Source organism: Leiobunum rupestre, chromosome 2 (genome assembly GCF_980474605.1).
Source record: "Leiobunum rupestre chromosome 2, qqLeiRupe1.1.hap1, whole genome shotgun sequence".
Classification (NCBI taxonomy): Eukaryota; Metazoa; Arthropoda; class Arachnida; order Opiliones; family Sclerosomatidae; genus Leiobunum; species Leiobunum rupestre.
Genome location: NC_143385.1, coordinates 84,990,003 through 85,009,937, shown reverse-complemented (window position 1 = coordinate 85,009,937; position 19,935 = coordinate 84,990,003). Strand labels below are relative to the sequence as shown.

Sequence of the window (19,935 nt, the reverse complement as noted above, 5' to 3'; positions counted from 1 at the left end):
TTAAAGCAAGTGTCGGCTCTAGGTGAAGTAGCTCTTTTTTCAACAGATGTCGCTAGCGTCGAAATCAAAACAAGATGCTGAAGCTACATTTTGACCCAAAAGGCGGGACATAATAGTACGCTTCGCGTTGATTGGCTCGTTTGTAAATTTGTCAATAACTTCAATTATAGTAATTGTTTACAATATATTTTATATGGGATATATAATTTAGGTTAAGGTTCACTGAGTAGAGTAAAAGTGGTCTAATTATAATACTCTATAATGGCTCTCTGACGACGTTATTGTTTCGCTATTTTGAATTTTAGCTTCAGTTCCCATTAATAGATGGCTCCACGCTCTCCACTAAAGTCATTATTTTTCGAAGATTCGGATAGATTCATGGCCATCTCTAATAACAGGGGCCTTTTGATAATACAGGTGGCAATGATAGAGCAGACAGTTGCTTTAAATAGACTACTCAGACCTGACAATACAATACACTATTCAAAAATAGTACAATGAAATAGCAGAATATCACGGGTCAAGATGCTTAGATGTTAGAAAAATTCATAACCATTTCAGGGCACAATATAGTAATTAAAAATATTCCTATTTCAATATCAATTTAAAATTAAAATGTCCATACCTGTCAAAGATAGCCCTCATGTCAAGCGCCGTGATGTTGACTTGAGACTCTGCTCGGCTGGAGGTTTCGGTGGCGGCGGTGGGCGGCGCTGCGTTCTGACCCCGACTCTCGCCCGCAACTGGGTCGGGGTCCTGCAGTTCCATCGTGTCCGGCGACTTGGGCTCTCCGTTGTTGTCCAGCATCATATAGGGCCTCCTGCAACATACGCGAATCATGAGACGCTACTTTCTTTAGATTTGCAAATCTTAAAGGCCGAGAACAGAGATTCTATTTTCTCGAGCGCGAATTTTGACCCCCGCAAAACTGAACTTGTCAATTTCTTGAGGAGTGACAGCGTGGACAGCTTGACCGACGACTCAGACTGTTCTTGAATTGAACATACATAATGAGCGTCACTCAATCTGTCAGAGCTGTCAAGCAAGTTGTCAGAGCTGTCAAGCAAGTTGTCAGAGCTGTCAAGCAAGTTGTCAGAGCTGTCAAGCAAGTTGTCAGAGCTGTCAAGCAAGTTGTCAGAGCTGTCAAGCAAGTTGTCAGACCTGTCAAGCAAGTTATCAAAACTTTCAAGCAAGTTATCAAAACTTTCAAGCAAGTTGTCAGAAATGTCAAGCAAGTGGTCTGAGCTGTCAAGCAGATTGTCAGAGCTGTCAAGCAGGTTGTCAGAAATGTAAAGCAAGTTGTCAGATCTGTCAAGCAGATTGTCAGAACTGTCAAGCAGGTTGTCAGAAATGTAAAGCAAGTTGTCAGAGCTGTCAAGCACATTGTCAGAGCTGTCAAGCAGGTTATCAGAGCTGTCAAGCAAGTGGTCTGAGCTGTCAAGCAAGTGGTCTGAGCTGTCAAGCAAGTGGTCTGAGCTGTCAAGCAAGTTGTCAGAGCTGTCAAGCAAGTTATCAGACCTGTCAAGCAAGTTGTCAGAAATGTCAAGCAAGTTATCAGAGCTGTCAAGCAAGTGGTCTGAGCTGTCAAGCAAGTGGTCTGAGCTGTCAAGCAAGTTGTCAGAGCTGTCAAGCAAGTTGTCAGAGATGTCAATCACAGTTGTCACTCGTCAAAAAATTAAGTACATGATAAGAAGGGTGGAAATTCGCTGTCTTCTCGGTCTTCAACATTGCCTCTACCAAGAATATATTTATTTCAACTCTGGGAGATTGACTAGTTGAGACGAATTTTGGCGTTGCTTCCAAACCTTCTCACGCTCAGACAGTAAGTTCCTCCTCCCTTGACCAAATCAACTCAGCTCGGTATCTGATTGGTTCCCTTAAACTGACGTCTTCTGACGCGATAGAAGTGCACACCGGTGACGTATATCCCCCCTCTAGTGGCGGGGGGGGGGAATTCCACCATAATTCCCCGAGGATAGTCTACAAAATGTCATTCTCCCTAAGTTGAAATAAGCACATTCTGGCCTCTACCGTGGCTTTTGGTGCTCTGACCAATCCAATTTTTATTTAAAAACATTTCCATTTTAAGGGGGAAGACTACAGTGGCCATTGTTTACTTTCGCGCTATTTCAAGCTGAACTCTTTTAATCTTGTATTTTAACTTATAAAATTAATATTTATGTGTAGAACAGCCTCTTGTTTAGTGACTTAAATAATTTTGACAATTTTTAATTTAAAAATAATTAAGTAATTACTTTTTAATTCGGACCCCCGGAGCTAAACAAGTTGGGCAAGCGCCCAAACTACCCTTTAGTTAGGACCTTATATCTCGTTAACTATTAATATTATAATTATCAAAATTATTTTAAGCACTAGAGGAAGGTTCAGCCTAATAAGAAAAATATAATTCAATTATGTAATCGTTAAAAAAGAAACGTTCAGCTTGAACGAAAAAGAGGCTTTTACTGTATTCTTCCCCTTAAAAGATGTTGAAGAACTTGAAGTCGACTTGTTTATAATAGTTATTTTTAATATAAGATTTTAATTTATTTTCGAGATAAACATTTTTATTTACATTTCTTAATTTGTCATTCAGAAACATTTTGATAAGAAAATTAATTTACAAAAAAAAGGGAACGTGCTAGAAAATCTTCAATAACTTGTTTGGACAAATGATTTCATTTTTGAAAATAAAAATTTTCTTAAGTTCACTATTTTGATTTAAAATGTGTTTTTTCGGCAATTGAAACGTTTTTTGTTGATAACTTTTAATACCCAATAATTTACTAAAAACAAATTTTGGGAAAAATTGGGCAAAGAATGAGAGCCCAAAACCAACATTGGCTTATTAGGACGTGCATTTTGTTATGTGATAGCGCAAAATGGTAGCCATGTTCCTATTGATGATCGTGATTAGCATTAATTCGTAAAAACAAATGATATGCAATTAAGAAGATCTAAAACAGGAAAGTCATTTTACATTTACCGAACGCTTAATTTAAGTTTATATTTAGAGATCTTCCAGATGGAGAAAACTATGTCGCGACGGTATAAGTTCTATTTCATGACGATGGTCTCTTAAATGTTAAATCAAGTGTCCAATTGCTAACATTTTATCGTTAGTTCACGGCATTTTGATACTAATTTACTGTTTTAGTTTCCGTGTCAAGGAAATTGAAGAAATGAGCGCTAGTACGATTCTAAGAGCGGTATCAAAGCACTGTGCAGAAGCAACCATTTTCTGAAGTGCGTGAGTTTCCTGCAGTGCGTGAATTTCATGAAGTGCGTGAATTTCATGAAGTGCGTGAATTACATGAAGTGCGTGAATTTCATGAAGTGCGTAAATTTTGAAGTGTTATATTTTCTTGAAGTGCTACAATTTTTTGAAGTGCGTCAATTTTCTGGGTTGCATAGTTAATTGGAGAGTGTTATTTATCCTATACGATACTTACATGATGTCCAAAGCGTTACACGGCAGTTTGAATGGTTAATGGTTATTCAGGGTAAAAAAATTAATCCAAAGTATGAACAGGCGTTCATGACGTGTACCTTCGGTTAACACTTGAGCAAGAATCAATAATATATGTTGCGAAAAGAAATCTAAAACAGCGTAAAATAAGATCACATTTACTAAATTGACAACGCAACAATCATTTTATTTTATTTCGTAGAATTCTACCGAAAATAATAATTATCAGCTAGGCTAATACCCTGGTCACCACCTCAGGCCCAAGTCATCTAGCGACTTCTAATGCCTTAAGCAGGTGGTCGGGTTACAATGAGCAGGAGGGGAGCTCAGGGAAAACCCTTTTAAGCATAAGGAGTGGTTCCGTTTTTTCTCACAGTGCCACAAGTTGGGATCGAACCCGGCTTCTCTCGCTGCGAGGCGAAAGCGCTAACCACTCCCCCACCCCATCATTATTAATATAATTAATAGCATAATAGTATTAATCAGAAGTAGGTGCTTCATTTCGCGACGGGCAGTTTAAGCAACGTCATACTGTGGTGGTTAGCCGATGGGGTGAGACATTCGTCCAAATCCCGTACACTCTACAGCAGAGGTACCCAACAGCTCCCTACTCTCATGAAAACCGTTAACCTGAACATTAGGGTTGCCGCAGAATTTTGAGATTAAAATTCCCTGACTATTCCCTGTTTTCCCTGACCATTTTAAGAGATTTTCCCTGACTTATAAGGCCAAAATGTTTATTTTATATTTCAATTTTATCAGATGTTAATAAATTTAAATGGATTTATATTTCAGTAAAAAGAAAATTATTGCTATGTTGAAAAAATTAACCAAACTTTCAAGGAAATAAACGATAATCATAGAATTTGTCATAGATCTAGAGTAAAATTACTTTCAACAAGTCGGCCAAGGCCGTAATATTAGTTCCACATGGATGAATTAATTAATTATTCTCTAAGCCTTGGCGCGTGTCAAAAGGTTAAGCATTACGTCAGACGTAAGCTTCTTTATCTGTATTGTAAGTTTGAGCTCCGTATCTCAAATCCACTAGGAACTACGAAGAAAATTCGCATACGCTCACTAACCCTTGGCGCGGGTTAAAAGAGTTAAACATAGGGTCAGACTTCAGCTTCTTAAATGTATTAAAAGTTTGAGCCCCGTATCTCAAATCCAGTCAAGACTGCGTAAAAATGCTAAGCCTTCGTTAATTTAAAATTAAGTCTGGTAAAATATCCGCAATACCTATCCTAATACCTACATCAAGTTTCAAATCGCACGCGAATAGCGTTAAAATTAGGCCAAAACAAGCTAAGCCTTGGTTAAATTAAAATTAAGTCTGGTAAAATATCAGCAATGACCATCCTAATAACTACATCCAGTTTCAAAGTTATACCTCAAACCGCACGCGAATAGCGTTAAAATTAGACCAAAACCAGCTAGGCCTTGGTTAAAATAAAATTAAGTCTGGTAAAATATCAGCAATGGCCATCCTAATAACTACATCCAGTTTCAAAGTTATAAATCAAATCGCACGCGAATAGCGTTACAATTAGGCCAAAACAAGCTAAGCCTTGGTTAAATTAAAATTAAGTCTGGTAAAATATCCGCAATACGAACCCTGATAACTATATCAAGTTTCAAAGTTATACCTCAAATCGCACGCGAATAGCGTTAAAATTAGACCAAAACCAGCTAAGCCTCGGTTAAATTAAAATTAAGTCTGTTAAAATATCAGCAATGACCATCCTAATAACTAAATCAAGTTTCAAAGATATTCCTCAAACCGCACGCGAATAGCGTTAAAATTAGGCCAAAGCATGCTAAGCCTTGGTTAAATTAAAATTAAGTCTGGTAAAATATCAGCAATGACCATCCTAATAACTTAATCAAGTTTCAAAAATATTCCTCAAACCGCACGCGAATAGCGATAAAATTAGGCCAAAGTATACTAAGCCTTGGTTAAATTAAAATTAAGTCTGGTAAACTATCCAGAATACCAACCCTGATAAATATATCAAGTTTCAAAGTTAAACCTCAAACCGCACGTGAAAGCGTTAAAATTAGGCCAAAGCATCCTAAGCCTTGGTTAAATTAAAATTAATTCTGGTAAAATATCCGCAATACCCATCCTAATAACGTCATCAAGTTTCAAATTTATACCTAAAATCGCACGCGAATAGCGTTGGCAATACACGGCTTCGATAAGTGAGTGTCACACTTATTTGTTACTTCTGGTCATACACGGCTTCGATAAGTAAGTGCCAAACTTATTTGTTACTTGAGGCCATACACGGCTTCGATAAGTAAGTGTCACACTTATTTGTTACTTCTGGCCATACGCGGCTTCGATAAGTAAGTGTCACACTTATTTGTTACTTCTGGCCATACGCGGCTTCGATACGTAAAACCCCCACTCTAAGTGTCACACTTATTTATTTCTTCTGGCCATACGCGGCTTCGATACGTAAATCACGCACCCTGCGTAAGACAAAAACGAACTTCAGCGGTAATGTGGTTTATGCGGCGCCCATCAGAGCTAAAGTAAATACGTAATTTAAAAAAGAAATTAAATTTTTAAGTCACTCAGTTGGGTAATAATCAGCGTGCGTAAATCAACGGCTATAATCGGAAAAGGGGGGCTTTTGCGCCCCCTGTTTCCACGACAGAGCTGAAACGTGCGCACATTGTAGAGGTATAGCGGTTACATAGATTAAAACTTAAACGGAATTTAAAAGTCAATCGTATCCAAAATTATAAGACTGCGTATTTTTAAAATAAGACTGCGTATTTTTTTTAAAAGTGCCTAAGGGGGGTCGGATAGAAGGGGCTGGCAGAGCGCCGCTAACTAAATTTAACCCGTGAAACTTGGTTGTGCAGATAGTGGCAACCATATTAAGCATTCTTTGAAAAAACGGTGGGGTTATGTCACCCCGTTCAAAAGATATGGAAGATGTTGCAAATGTGGACGACGAAGACGACGCCGACACTTCACAACATTCTAACGAAAACAATAGTCCCACATCTATATATACATATAGATGTGGAACTAAAAAGTGCCAAGATAAAATTGAATTCCCTGGCTCTTCCCTGAATTTTTAAAAATTCTTAAAATTCCCTGACTTTTTAGACCCATTTCTAAATACCCTGACTTTACCCTGTTTTCCCTGACCCGTGGCAACCCTGAACATGTTTTATGGAAAGAGGAAATCAAAGAACTCGGGGGAAATCCCCTTTAACCAGGGGGGGGGGGTAACTTGCAAACTCAACGCGGAAGGAGTTGTTACCCGATTTCCCATCGGATCACGACCGACATTCGCTTTAGGATGTACTACATTAACTTCGACAAGCTTTCGATGAATGAAGGATAATCAAAGTACTTACGCGTTCTTTCACGGCGGAACGGACAATATGGCAGGTCGTTCCCGCATGATTGATCTTCACGGTCAAGTTACGCGTCCAGACTGCGAGCACGAGACCGGGACAAAGGGACGCGCGATAGCAACCAGCAACTATTGGTCGTCTTGCTATTGGTCGCCGAAGAATTTTACACGTTTTTGACGTTTTATCAAAGTTAATTTGTTAATTAGTTTAATTTAAAAATGTCGCGTATTTGGTATAAAACGGATAACTAGTTTTAACTAAGTCTTAACTATTAACGAAATTAATACGCGATACTTTTTGGTATTGAGTACACAATTCTAGAATATTCAACCAGTCTGACTAGTGGGGGTAAAAGGGGGTATAAAAACAAGAAGGACAGCCAATATTTTGCTTTACCCGTCAGAATTAAAATAGGAGTTTTTTATCACTTGAGTTACGTGACTTTGGCCCATCACAATTTTTTTTAAATAAAATGGGATTGTTGAATGATGAATTTATGATACGCCATATTTGCCATTATTTATGAATATTTAGGTATTTTTTTCAATAGTCAAATTGACTAGTGAGCCCCCAGATTTCGATTAATTATAGCAGTCAGAGCTTTTAATTTAGTAGTCAAATGCCGTGACTAGTGCCTTATGTCCAACCCTGGTCGTGGCGTCCTCAGTAATGCCAGATCGCAGAGATTAAGTTTCCCTTCCAGGATGTTAAAATTTCCCTTTTCAGATCAAAATTTCAATTTTTATTCAAAAAACCTAGAATTAATTATATTTTCCTAAACATTTACTTCAGAACTCTGGAAAAAAGTTGTATTATTTTTATCTAAATAAGTATCTATCCAGATTCCAGAGCCTTGGTAAATACTATAACGCCATCTACATCATCAATATTAAACTATTTTTATTTAATCATATACTAAACGCTTAAATTTAAAAAAAGCAAGTTCGGACTGCAGCGTTGCCATAACTATACTCAGTTGCAGGTTAAGAAAGGCAAAACATCTTGTACATTTGGCGGAAAGATACTAGCACGAATTTCCGGTAAATCATCGGCGGGAATTTCGAATTTGGCCTGTTTACGGTTGAAATTCGAAGTATAATCGCGCGCGTTATATAATTTTGGAAAAAACCGTTTATTGCGTTATATTTCAGAGTGATAATTATTTAATTTACAAAGATGATATTTAAAAACAGTTGTAATAATTTAGTTTTAGTACTGGCATACCTAAAGAAATTTCGTTTGGAGAGTCCAGGGTAAGTATAAAACGGGTAATGCCGAGATCACCACGTTAACGTACATAAACGTGCGATATTATGATTGTCTAAGAGCATTATACTTAAAACAAGCTATAATGAAGCTTAAAAATAATAATCTATATTAGATATTTATTGGTCACTTTAAAATTTACGCAAGATAAATTTCTAAAATAAATTAATATAACTGGCGTAGGAACCTTTCTTCAGCAGCTGAGTAAGTACAATTGCACCTTTTTCGTTACGACTTCAAATTCAATAGTACACCAGCATACAGTTTCGGCATTTTAAGGTAACTTTTAATTTTTCTGCGTTTTACGATTTGGGTAATTTTCCTATTATTAGTTTAAATACTAAGACCTATAATTTTGATTTTTGATAGTTTAAACACGTTTAACAGGAAGAAATACGAATTTTGTTTAACTTATTAACTCTCAACTTGATTAAGTTTCCAATAATTTACGAAATTTTACTTTTGGTGCGTACGTGTTCAGTGTTACCAAATATGGACGTTCACTAATTTAATTAAAGTGAAACAATACTTTTAAAAAATAAACTAAAGCGCCATCTATTAAAATTGGTTGGTATTAAAAAATTTAAGCAATAGGTGGCGCAATGCTCTCTTCCAGCTAAAGTACAAAAAGTACGTTTTCGTATTCTCTAAAGGCTAATACTCGAAGATCTATTTGCTCTGAGATTCGCGTCTTAATGTTTGCTCGAAGACCTATTGGTACGAGCTATTTTTAAGTTTTTTAAGGGTTTAGCTTTTTAATCCTTTTTCATTATGGACTATTCTACTTATTCGCGTATTTTACCACTCTTTGTAATACCAAGAATGTATTGAAGTTACTAAGAATATTTCAGCATAGCATTAACCCTTGGTACCATCCTCACAGCTTTTGTGGAGAAAGTTCGTCTGCATTTAAAGGGCATTCAAAGTCATACTATATAGAGTAGTAGCACTTTGTAGCTTTGGCCATGGGCGCCATTGTGGACGCGAATTTTTTATGAATAGGAAAAAGTATGGGTTACGTCGTGTGACGTAGCACTGCCATTACTCTATAGCAAACTTGAATAGGAAAGCAGACGAATTTAAGGTACGAAGGCGGCGAGGATGGGAATCAGAATCCAATATTCTTAGTAACTTCAATACATTCTTGGTAATACCTAAGACACGATCTTAAACTCAAGTCATCGAGCGACTTTTAATGCCTTTAAATGTCAGGTGGCCGGGTTTCAATGCGTAGGAGGGTGGTGGCAAGCCCACCGCTCACTAAACTCACTATTACCGTTAACCTCTACAGGTTTACATGGAAGGGGAAACAGCTTTAGAGAACTTGCAAACTCAACGCGGAAAGAGTTGTTCCGAGTTTTCACCCAGTGCCACAAGCTAGGATGGAACCTGGCTCCTTTTACCGCGAGGTGGAAGTGCTAATAGCCTCCGCTAGGGGCGATTTCCTATCTCTAATGTCCTCACTCTGTCAATAGCTCTCGGTAAGATATTTACAAAAGACTCGTGGTATTGACTTTTGGAAATAAGATTTGAAGTGGATGCTTGAACAAGATAAAGCCCTAGTAGATAGAGCCAGAAATAGGGTTAACTGGCGGGACCTGTTGCTTCATTTCTTTGGCACTTGACGACATCCGCAAACAGCGGCGAACCTCCTTCGTCTTTAAGAGCAGCCCATTTTAGTATTAAAAGTACCTTCTGCTAGCGCATTTCGCCTTTTATTTGTACAGACTGTTGGTCTGACAATTCCCGCGTAAAACCCGCCATCTGTCACTTTCTAAGAACCGCCGATAATGACTCATTCCAGTCGACCTAAGAAAAGCACGCAACAGGAGGCTTTGTTTTCGTTCAAAAATGCATGAGTTCAAACTTGAGAAAATGCTCTATTTGTTAACCCAGTCGAGAATCAACCTTAGCACTCATACGCTCACTCTTATTCATGGTTTTGGCGGCTATTTCTATTAGTCCTTTGTGATTTCCTTTCGCACGAGAAGGACCTTTGGGAGAACCGCTCGATAATTTCCAAGTGCGCATGCCCGCCAGAATTCGCTAACGATCGAAAGCGTTTCTTTGTTTTCGCACGATACGGATATTATTATAAGTAGATAAGAGAGTTCTTACGGGATAAGTGAGTATGTTAAAATGTCTTTGAATTGGAGTGAAGTAAGATTAACTCCCGGAACAGGGTTGAATGACATTTTTAGAGATTTCCCATGACCTTCTTTAGAATTTTTCCCTGACCTTCTTTTGAGGTTTTCCCTGACCTTATTTAGAGGTTTTCCCTGACCCTCTTTAGAGGTTTTCCCTGACCTTCTTTTGAGGTTTTCCCTGACCCTCTTTAGAGGTTTTCCCTGACCTTCTTTAGAGGTTTTCCCTGACCTTATTTAGAGGTTTTCCCTGACCCTCTTTAGAGGTTTTCCCTGACCTTCTTTTGAGGTTTTCCCTGACCCTCTTTAGAGGTTTTCCCTGACCTTCTTTTGAGGTTTTCCCTGACCTTATTTAGAGATTTTCCCTGACCTTCTTTAGAATTTTTCCCTGACCTTCTTTTGAGGTTTTCCCTGACCTTATTTAGAGGTTTTCCCTGACCCTCTTTAGAGGTTTTCCCTGACCTTCTTTTGAGGTTTTCCCTGACCCTCTTTAGAGGTTTTCCCTGACCTTCTTTAGAGGTTTTCCCTGACCTTATTTAGAGGTTTTCCCTGACCTTATTTAGAGGTTTTCCCTGACCCTCTTTAGAGGTTTTCCCTGACCTTCTTTTGAGGTTTTCCCTGACCCTCTTTAGAGGTTTTCCCTGACCTTCTTTTGAGGTTTTCCCTGACCTTATTTAGAGGTTTTCCCTGACCTTATTTAGAGGTTTTCCCTGACCCTCTTTAGAGGTTTTCCCTGACCTTCTTTTGAGGTTTTCCCTGACCCTCTTTAGAGGTTTTAACTGCACTGAGGGACTGTGAGTAATCCAGGGTTCGCTATTTTAAATCAATTTGATTTAAGTCATGATTTCAGTGATTTAAATAAATTTGATTTAAGCCATGATTTCAGTGATTTAAATAAATTTGATTTAAGTCATGATTTCAGTGATTTAAATAAATTTGATTTAAGTCATGATTTCAGTGATTTAAATAAATTTGATTTAAGCCATGATTTCAGTGATTTAAATAAATTTGATTTAAGTCATGATTTCAGTGATTTAAATAAATTTGATTTAAGCCATGATTTCAGTGATTTAAATAAATTTGATTTAAGTCATGATTTCAGTGATTTAAATAAATTTGATTTAAGTCATGATTTCAGTGATTTAAATAAATTTGATTTAAGCCATGATTTCAGTGATTTAAATAAATTTGATTTAAGCCATGATTTCAGTGATTTAAATAAATTTGATTTAAGTCATGATTTCAGTGATTTAAATATATTTGATTTAAGTCATGATTTCAGTGATTTAAATAAATTTGATTTAAGTCATGATTTCAGTGATTTAAATAAATTTGATTTAAGCCATGATTTAAATCACACACTGTATTTCAATGGAGGAATAAAATTTAGCAAAAAATAGGTTCTTAATAATTTAATTTTTTTGTTTTTTGTATTACGCGGGTATTTTTATTTTTTTCTACTATATTGGACTGTATTTTAGTTGCTTGCTTGTCTAAAATTTTGTTAACTTAAGTTATCTGTGACTTAGCCCGTTGTGTGTATAATGTTTTTTTTTCAAAAGGTTTACTAAAATAAATTGCAATTGAATTGAAATCTTACCAAAATTAAAATATTAAACGAAAATTAAATTTAATTAAGATTTAAATTAATTTAAGATTAGCTAACTAGTAAAAATAGAATATCCGTTAATTATACAGGAAAAGAGCCATTAGTTGTATAAAATTCAAAAAATTCAATAAAATCTATAAAATTCGGATTAAATAAAAAAATCTGAATTAGGCCTAAATAAAAAAAACGATTGTTTGGATTTTTTTAATAAGTGCCAACCCTGGAGTTATCACCCATCAAGTTTTTTAATAATCAAATAACAATCATCAAACTAATACACACGGCACCGCATTATTGCAGGTGACCGGGTTGCAATGCGTAGTAGTAACTTATTGCAATAGGTGTTTCTATCAAATAAATCAATAAAAAAAACGTATAAAATCTTTTTCTACGCGTCACGAGCTTAAGCTTTCTAGTACTTGATTGGCACGCGCATTTCGCACGAAGGCTTCAAATTCCAAAATCTTTACCGACTCTAGCGCGTGCTTTCTATCTTCAATAATTATAGCCATAAGTACCATAATAACAATAAGTATGACACTTCCTACTGCTTTAATGCTAATTTTCTTACCGAACCTTTTTTCGGCACTGATACTCTCTTCAAGCTTTGACTTGGACTCGCGACTTACCGTTTTGGATGACTACTTTTTGATAAAAAATTTAAGCTTAATATTCGAGAGCACGTTCTGGAGTCGCGAGGGTCTTTGCCTTTGTTTTGAAGACCGCGTGGGAATCATGCGTGATAAAAAAACATGAGCTCGTGGCACCGAGAAAAACTTTTTTAATTTTTATCATTTTAGCCTAATATTCCGCCTATCTATCGGAAACCAGATATTTCGGCTTAGCGGAAGTCTCGCGTATTTTAGACACCAGAGGGCTCTGTGCTGAGAAGACATCTTGATTACGCAATAACTATGAAAATCAGTTTGGTTGTAAATCTCGTTAATTGTCGTACTTATTTTTATTATGTTACTTATGCTATAGCTAGTGACGTATTTTAGAGAAACATCTATTCATTTACTTCTAATATTATTCTTTGGATAGGGCCTATGTAAATGGAATGAGTTTAAATTTTCCCCGAAAGTCAAAGACTGGTAATTTCCGATATAGTATATTTAGTAGATTAACGAGGTTTAGTCGACAGCTTAAAAAGGGCCTATATGGCTTAGTGTTCGAAGGTATTGTTCCCCTTGATTATATTTTTGTCCTTCTTTGGGGAAATGCGGGTATTTGTGCCTACGTCACCGGAAAATCAATTTATGATTCTCGCGTTGTATACTTTGCACAGACCTTTCGTTATACAAGCTATACTATGGCACTATCTACACAGAACGGATCAATTATTCGCGTGCCTCTCGATCTAGGCTATATCTATGATCATATGTAACATAATCACTTATAAGTATGCCATAAACGTATTTTCTTTAATGAAACCATCTTCGCGGGATATGACGTCAATTACGTCACTTCCGGCTCCTGGAAATATAGCTTATAAGTTAGTCAAGTGGATTTTGACTTTGACAGTCCGTAGTTTAGCTCAGATTTTGTTTCCATGGTAACCCTTTTCAACAGAGCAAAGAATATAAGAATTTTCCATTTGCACTACACTAATTGTATATTCCGTGTAAATTAAGGTATCATTGATTTTTTTCCTACAGATATTTTATACAGAGGCATACTTTGAAGTAATTATGTTACTTACGCTATGATCTTCGAGCGTGCGCTCTTAAGAGTTTACGTTGAACAATAATAACAATAACAATTTAGTAACAATGTATAAGACACCGTTTCTAAAATAAATGATCAGAAGTACATATTCCTTACGAGATAAGTGTACATTCTCCTTGACTGATGGCTGCAGCTGATTTTGTTTTAAATAATAATATCAGCTGGGCTACTACTCAAAGCACCACCTGAGAGCAAATCACCTAGCTACTTTCAGGTAGCCCGGTTTAATTGCCCAGGAGGGAGGTGGCAAGCCCTTAATGCCACGCGAGCCAACCGTTAACCTCAGCAAGTTTTTATGGGAAGGGAAACCGACGAACTCGGGGGGAAACCGACGAACTCGGGGGGAGACCGAAGAACTCGGGGGGAGACCGAAGAACTCGGGGGAAAACCCCTTTAACCCGTGAAGAGGGTATTTACAAACTCAACGTGGAAGGAGTTGTTCCGAATTTTCACCCAGTGCTACATGCTAAGATCAAACCCGGCTCCTCTTGCTGCGAGGTGAAAGTGCTTACCACTCAGCCCCCCTACGACTTATATCAAAGACTATATAACGCTTCGCTTACTAGACAGGCGTGTTCTATGGCTCAACTTGCATACCGATTGTGGCTCCATCTCGACGCTGGTCAAAATTTTCCAGTAGCTTGAGCTGTGTTACTAGTGGCGCCTCTAGCCGCGGGTCCAAATGTTAACCCAGCTTTTACAGTGCTACAGAGGTGTTAATAGGTTTTTATATATAGTCTTTGGACTTATATCTAGGGATGTGCGAGTAGTGGTTTTAGGCAATCGAGTCGGGTATCGATAACGAATTTTTTTATCGAGTATTCGAGTCGAGTAATATTGAAGTCTAGTCGATTAATCGAGTACTTGATTAACGACAAATTTTCTCTTATTCGAGCCCAGGAATTCAGAAAAAACCCCGAGTAATATTTTGAACGAATCGGGTTATCGAGTATACTTGATTAGGAGCCGGCTTTATTCGAGTAATTAGGAAATTAAATTTAAAAGGAGTATAAACTAACTTTCAATGCTGAAAAATATTCCTTCAATTTAAATGAACCACAGTTTCCACAACTTTAGTAACCTTATAGTGACTAGTGGGATATAATAGACTAGTATACTAGCTTAGTAGCCTAATTATAACAATTAATAGTGAAATAACAATACAATATACATTATTTTAAATTGTTAATGTACCGTCAGCTACCGTATATTGCTTAGGAAGTTAAGACTCCCTAGTCCTAACGCCGGCCGACATCCGAACTCGTGAAGTGACACTCCAAACCAAAACTTAATAATATTGTTTGAAGAAAAACTACGTATTAAAAACCGTGTACGTCTTGTGGGTACCGTTTATTATTGCCACCTCAAAAAGTTGCAAAAACCCCTTTTTGAATTTAGAGCAGCTTATTCGAGTAATCGAGTACCCGACTATGCAATTTTTTTGGTACTCGATAATCGACGAGTATTTTCCAATTACTTATTCGAAGTCGAGTTCGAGTACTCGACCTAAAAAAAAGCCGAGTGCAGAAATATACAATAGATAAAATAATTTCCAACAAATCGGAATGAAGTTGGATTTAATTCATTGTAACTGGATAAATTATAACACATGTTGAGCTGTAATTTTCGATTGGGATTTGCCCAATTTTGGATATAACTTTGGAATCAAATTTGATGCACCATTTCCGTTTGAGAAAACACGAGGTAAATTTTGGAGCATGATGCACTCTATGTTTCAGGGAAAATTGGGTGCGAAGATAAACTTCTGTTATGATTAATTTCATTTCAGTTAAATGAAGTTATAAGCTAATAGCGTACCGAGGGGCAAGTGAAAAATGGTACACCAGGTTTCTAAAGAATACTAATTTTTTACGAGATCGAAAAATATCTTAATATAATTAAAATTTACATTAAACGCTTTAGTCCCATTCGACCGAAGGCGGTTTTTGAGGTGTCCCATTCGACCGAATTCCGCGAAACGTGCGGTTTTTATGTGTCCCATTCGACCGAACGCTTTTATGTGTCCCATTTGACCGAACGCTGCTATATAAATTGGCTTTTGCTATGTTTTCAATTTAGTTACTGAAGTCGTTTGCAATGGAGCGGAAAATAAAATGGAATGAGCATGAATTATATTTTTATCTTCACCTAGTCAAGAAAAGTAACTGAACCAAAACTGAAATAGTAAACTTAACCAACTCTAACCTAACCTAACCTAACCTAACCTAACCTAAACATGGATCTTCGATAGTACATACCTTATAAATAAAATACCAAATCACCCCGCCAATTGGGCTACATTTTAAAATTCTTTCGGTCGAATGGGATTCGGTCGAATGGGATTTCGGTCGAATGGGAATAAACGATTTTTACACATTTCATTCTGATTATTTATTATTTTCGATTATTTTTTAAATTATCGGATTTCTTAAAATTCAGAAATTGTTTTCGATATTTTATTGATTTTGTGATTTAAAAAAAACGTTTAATCGGTTTATTTCTAATTAAACACAAATTTTTGACGTTACATAGCTATTCAGTAATGAGTATATTATGCTACGTATGCTAATAGGTTTGCTCAAAGAATATTTGAAGGACAGATTACAGCCAAAATATTATGAATTGATATTTCGACGCAATAGCTAACGTCATTTTGATCGAAAAATTTTCTAACTTTGTGGTTTTTAGTGTCATCAATATTTCTAGCACGTACTGCGAAAACTAGAAGCACGTAAAAATATTGAATAATTTTAAAATTTTGGAAAGTAGCCATATGAAGATAATGGAGGACATGAAATTAGTGGTGTAGTTTCTTGAAATACTAATCATTATTCAATCATTTAAATCAAGATTACAGAGTTCTCAAAGTTTTTTCCCAGCCTTTTCCAACCGTAATTAAATTCCCTGACATTACCCTGATTTTTATACCCATATTCAAATACCCTGACTTTTCCAGGAATTCCAAGTTTTCCAGATACCGTGGCAAATCTGGATTATATTATTTAAATAAAGATTAAATAGTTTAAATCAGAAATTATTAAAAACATCTATTTTTATTTTTAAAATACCATGAAGTACCAGTCGTGATTTCAAGACTTTATTTAATTATTAGATTTTAAACCATGGTAACAAATTTTAATTTATATGGTTATATCATCATGAAGTGATTAAAATTAAAATAATGTAATTTAAAAAGAATAACTAGTTTTAATCCGAATTAAATTATGTAAATCAAGAACAAATAATGTAAATCAAGAATAAATCATGTAAATCAAGAATAAATAATGTAAATCAAGAATAAATAATGTAAATCAAGAATAAATAATGTAAATCAAGAAAAAATAATGTAAATCAAGAATAAATAATGTAAATCAAGAATAAATAATGTAAATCAAGAAAAAATCGTGTAAATCAAGAATAAATCATGTAAATCAAGAATAAATCAGGTAAATCAAGAATAAATCATGTAAATCAAGAATAAATCATTTAAATCAAGAATAAATAATGTAAATCAAGAATAAATCATGTAAATCAAGAATAAATCATGTAAATCAAGAATAAATCATGTAAATCAAGAATAAATCATGTAAATCAAGAATAAATCATTTAAATCAAGAATAAATCATGTAAATCAAGAACAAATAATGTAAATCAAGAACAAATACAGTAAATGTAGATGAAATAACTTAAATCTAGATGAAATAATTTAAATCTAGATGAAATAATTTAAATCTAGATGAAATCATTTAAATCTAGATGAAATCCAGACTATATAATTAAACCACGATCTCAAAGACTAACGTTTTTTTTTCACTGGGGAGAATATCAAATTGTTAATCAGGGCTTTTAGATAACAGTTCGGATGACCTCGAACTTTTCTTTCCACTCCGACTGGGCAATGCAATGGGACTTCGACACTAACGGCTCGCTGCCAGTTGATTGGCCTGCTGCAAGTTGGACAGATTAAATATGCCCGCAGGGGCAGTTTTCAGATTGGACCGGCCAGAGCCTCGACAAGTGGGGTTTGGCTGATTTAGATAATCGCTAAGGATCCTACGGTTGTTAATTATCCGGAAAAATAAAATGTGGAAACATTTCCAGAAAATAAAAAATTGAAAAATAAATTACTTTTTAAGGGTTTTTAATTTTTAAACTTTTTACCGTTATAAAATGTCTAATAACAGTGAACATACTAAAACACATTAATAGTGTTACATTGTTAATCAGCTTAAAGCTAGTCTAGATGTTTAGTTTTACTTTTATATTCGAAAAAATGAGGCGAAAATGCCGCTTTATTTAAATTTGAAAACAATATTAGACTAATCATGGAATGAAAACTTTTTTTTTTGGAAAAATACGGAATATTTTCAGTTCGCCCATGATCCAACCGTTGTCCTGATTTTCCAATCTCAGAGTATATGACGACTGATAAAATATACTAAAAACGTTTTTAGGGTACTGAGAACGTAAACGTCGATCAGTTTAGAGAAGCATGTACCAAGGTGTAGCTGAAATTTTCTATTCATATTTAAACTGTTACAGCATATGTCGTGCTTTAAGATATTTTTCTTGACACAATAGTTTAAAATTATACAACTATTCTTAATGACGTTTTGTGGTTCCCTCCTCTTGTGATGAAGCAAACCTTAATCATGTAGGTAGTAAATCACAGCGTGCTCACAGAGTTTTTTAAAATCCTTTCAAGGCCTTGGTATTCTTCTCCCTGTCACCCTTTAAATTTACTTTCTTGCCAAACCAATACCCAGGTGGTAGGCCAACGTGTTTCGCGGTTAGCCTACCACCAGGGCTTTTGTTTGGCGGGAAGTAAACTTAAAGGGTGATAGGCAGAAGAAAACCTAGGCCTTTAAAGAGATTCTAGTAAATTTATCAGTTAAATATAGGTAAATATAGGAAGAAAATTTGGAGAAAAAATAGGATAAATTGAATTATACAATAAGAGAAAACGGTTGTCAAAATTAAAGGGAGTAGAACCTTCAAAATATTAACAGAGAGACACGCATGGATTTTTCAAAAATATTATTTAATCAATAATTGGGGTGTAAAGAGCCCACAATTATTGATTAAATCATATTTTTGAAAAATCCATGCGTGTCTCTCTGTTAATAGTAAAAAATTTTAGTTAAACAATTTCCATGGATAGATTAAAATCTTTTAATATTTACTTCAAAATAAAGTTGATAACCGAAAACCCAATTAATTTAAAGTAACAACCATCTTTATTATTACATTATTGATTGAAAATATCACTTTTTCGAAAAATTAAAATAACTAAGGGTAAAATATAAACTATTTTAATTTCTTCAGACTTAAGTTCATATGAAATTATAGGAAAAAAGGAAAGACGTTAACTTATAGGAAAAAATGGGAAATATAGGAACTGTGGTCACCCTGAAATCACTCGTACGTTCTCAGTAACCTAAATACATTCTTGGTTATAAGAATATTTGTTCTTTACAGACTGATGTAGATTTTAAGAATCCACTATCCGAGAAATCGAAATATTTTCCATTATTTAAATAGAAGAAATTAAATATTTGGAAAACATTAAAATTATTGCTAATTATTGTTTGTAAAGTAATATCTCGAAATCTGAAAAAGTCGGGGAATATTTTGATTTGAAGGAAATAATGTGGCTTGTTAATTTATTATTTTCGAAGTGCACGTTAAATGCATTTTTATTGGTTGCGCAATGTTTTCCGTACGTGAAGAAAATTTCCTTGTTAAAATATCATTATTCGCAATTTAATGGAAGTTAATTTAGATGCCTGCCGTGAGTTTAAAACGTCTTATTTTTCATAAATCGAACGACAATTATTCTAGTTAAAAGACGTCGTTTGAGACCCAATTGGTACACGATCCAACATTTTTGCATAACCTAGTGTTCAACACGAGTTCGCGGAACACGTTGCACTTTCGTTCCACTTTCCACGACAAGCCAATGCAGTGTTGCCAGACGTACGATAAATATCGCACAGTGTGATAATTTCATCGCTATTTTTAGGATGTACTATAATTCTCATCGTATACGATATCGTACCATTATTTCAATAATTCTGCCTCAACGTACGATAATTTTTAGATTTTTTGAAAAACCTACTATTGATTTAAATTTGATTATTAATTTATATAACTTTTACCAAAAGTAAATAGGGGGAGAAAGTCTGGCACTTGGGTCCAACCGCACGACGTCTTATTTGAGGGGTAAAATTTTTGGGCTTCGGAAATGACTTCCCCCTCGCCTCTTTACAGGAACACTATCGGTTGTACTCCGCCACGATGAAAAATAGTTCTTTATAAAATACATGAATATTAAACTT

At 35.4% G+C, this 19,935-nt stretch overlaps 1 protein-coding gene across 2 annotated transcripts in view; it reads right to left on the bottom strand.

Annotated features, from left to right (window-relative positions):
- The window catches only part of LOC149959860 (potassium voltage-gated channel subfamily KQT member 1-like), an 87,896-nt gene that overhangs the window by 52,619 nt on the left and 15,342 nt on the right, over nucleotides 1–19,935 (bottom strand). For both annotated transcript variants that reach the window (XM_090166563.1, XM_090166564.1), the window contains exon 2: nucleotides 626–820. In XM_090166563.1, the coding sequence (XP_090022689.1) occupies nucleotides 626–810 (185 nt within the window). In that variant the 5' untranslated portion in view covers nucleotides 811–820. The remainder of the gene's footprint in view (nucleotides 1–625; nucleotides 821–19,935) is intronic.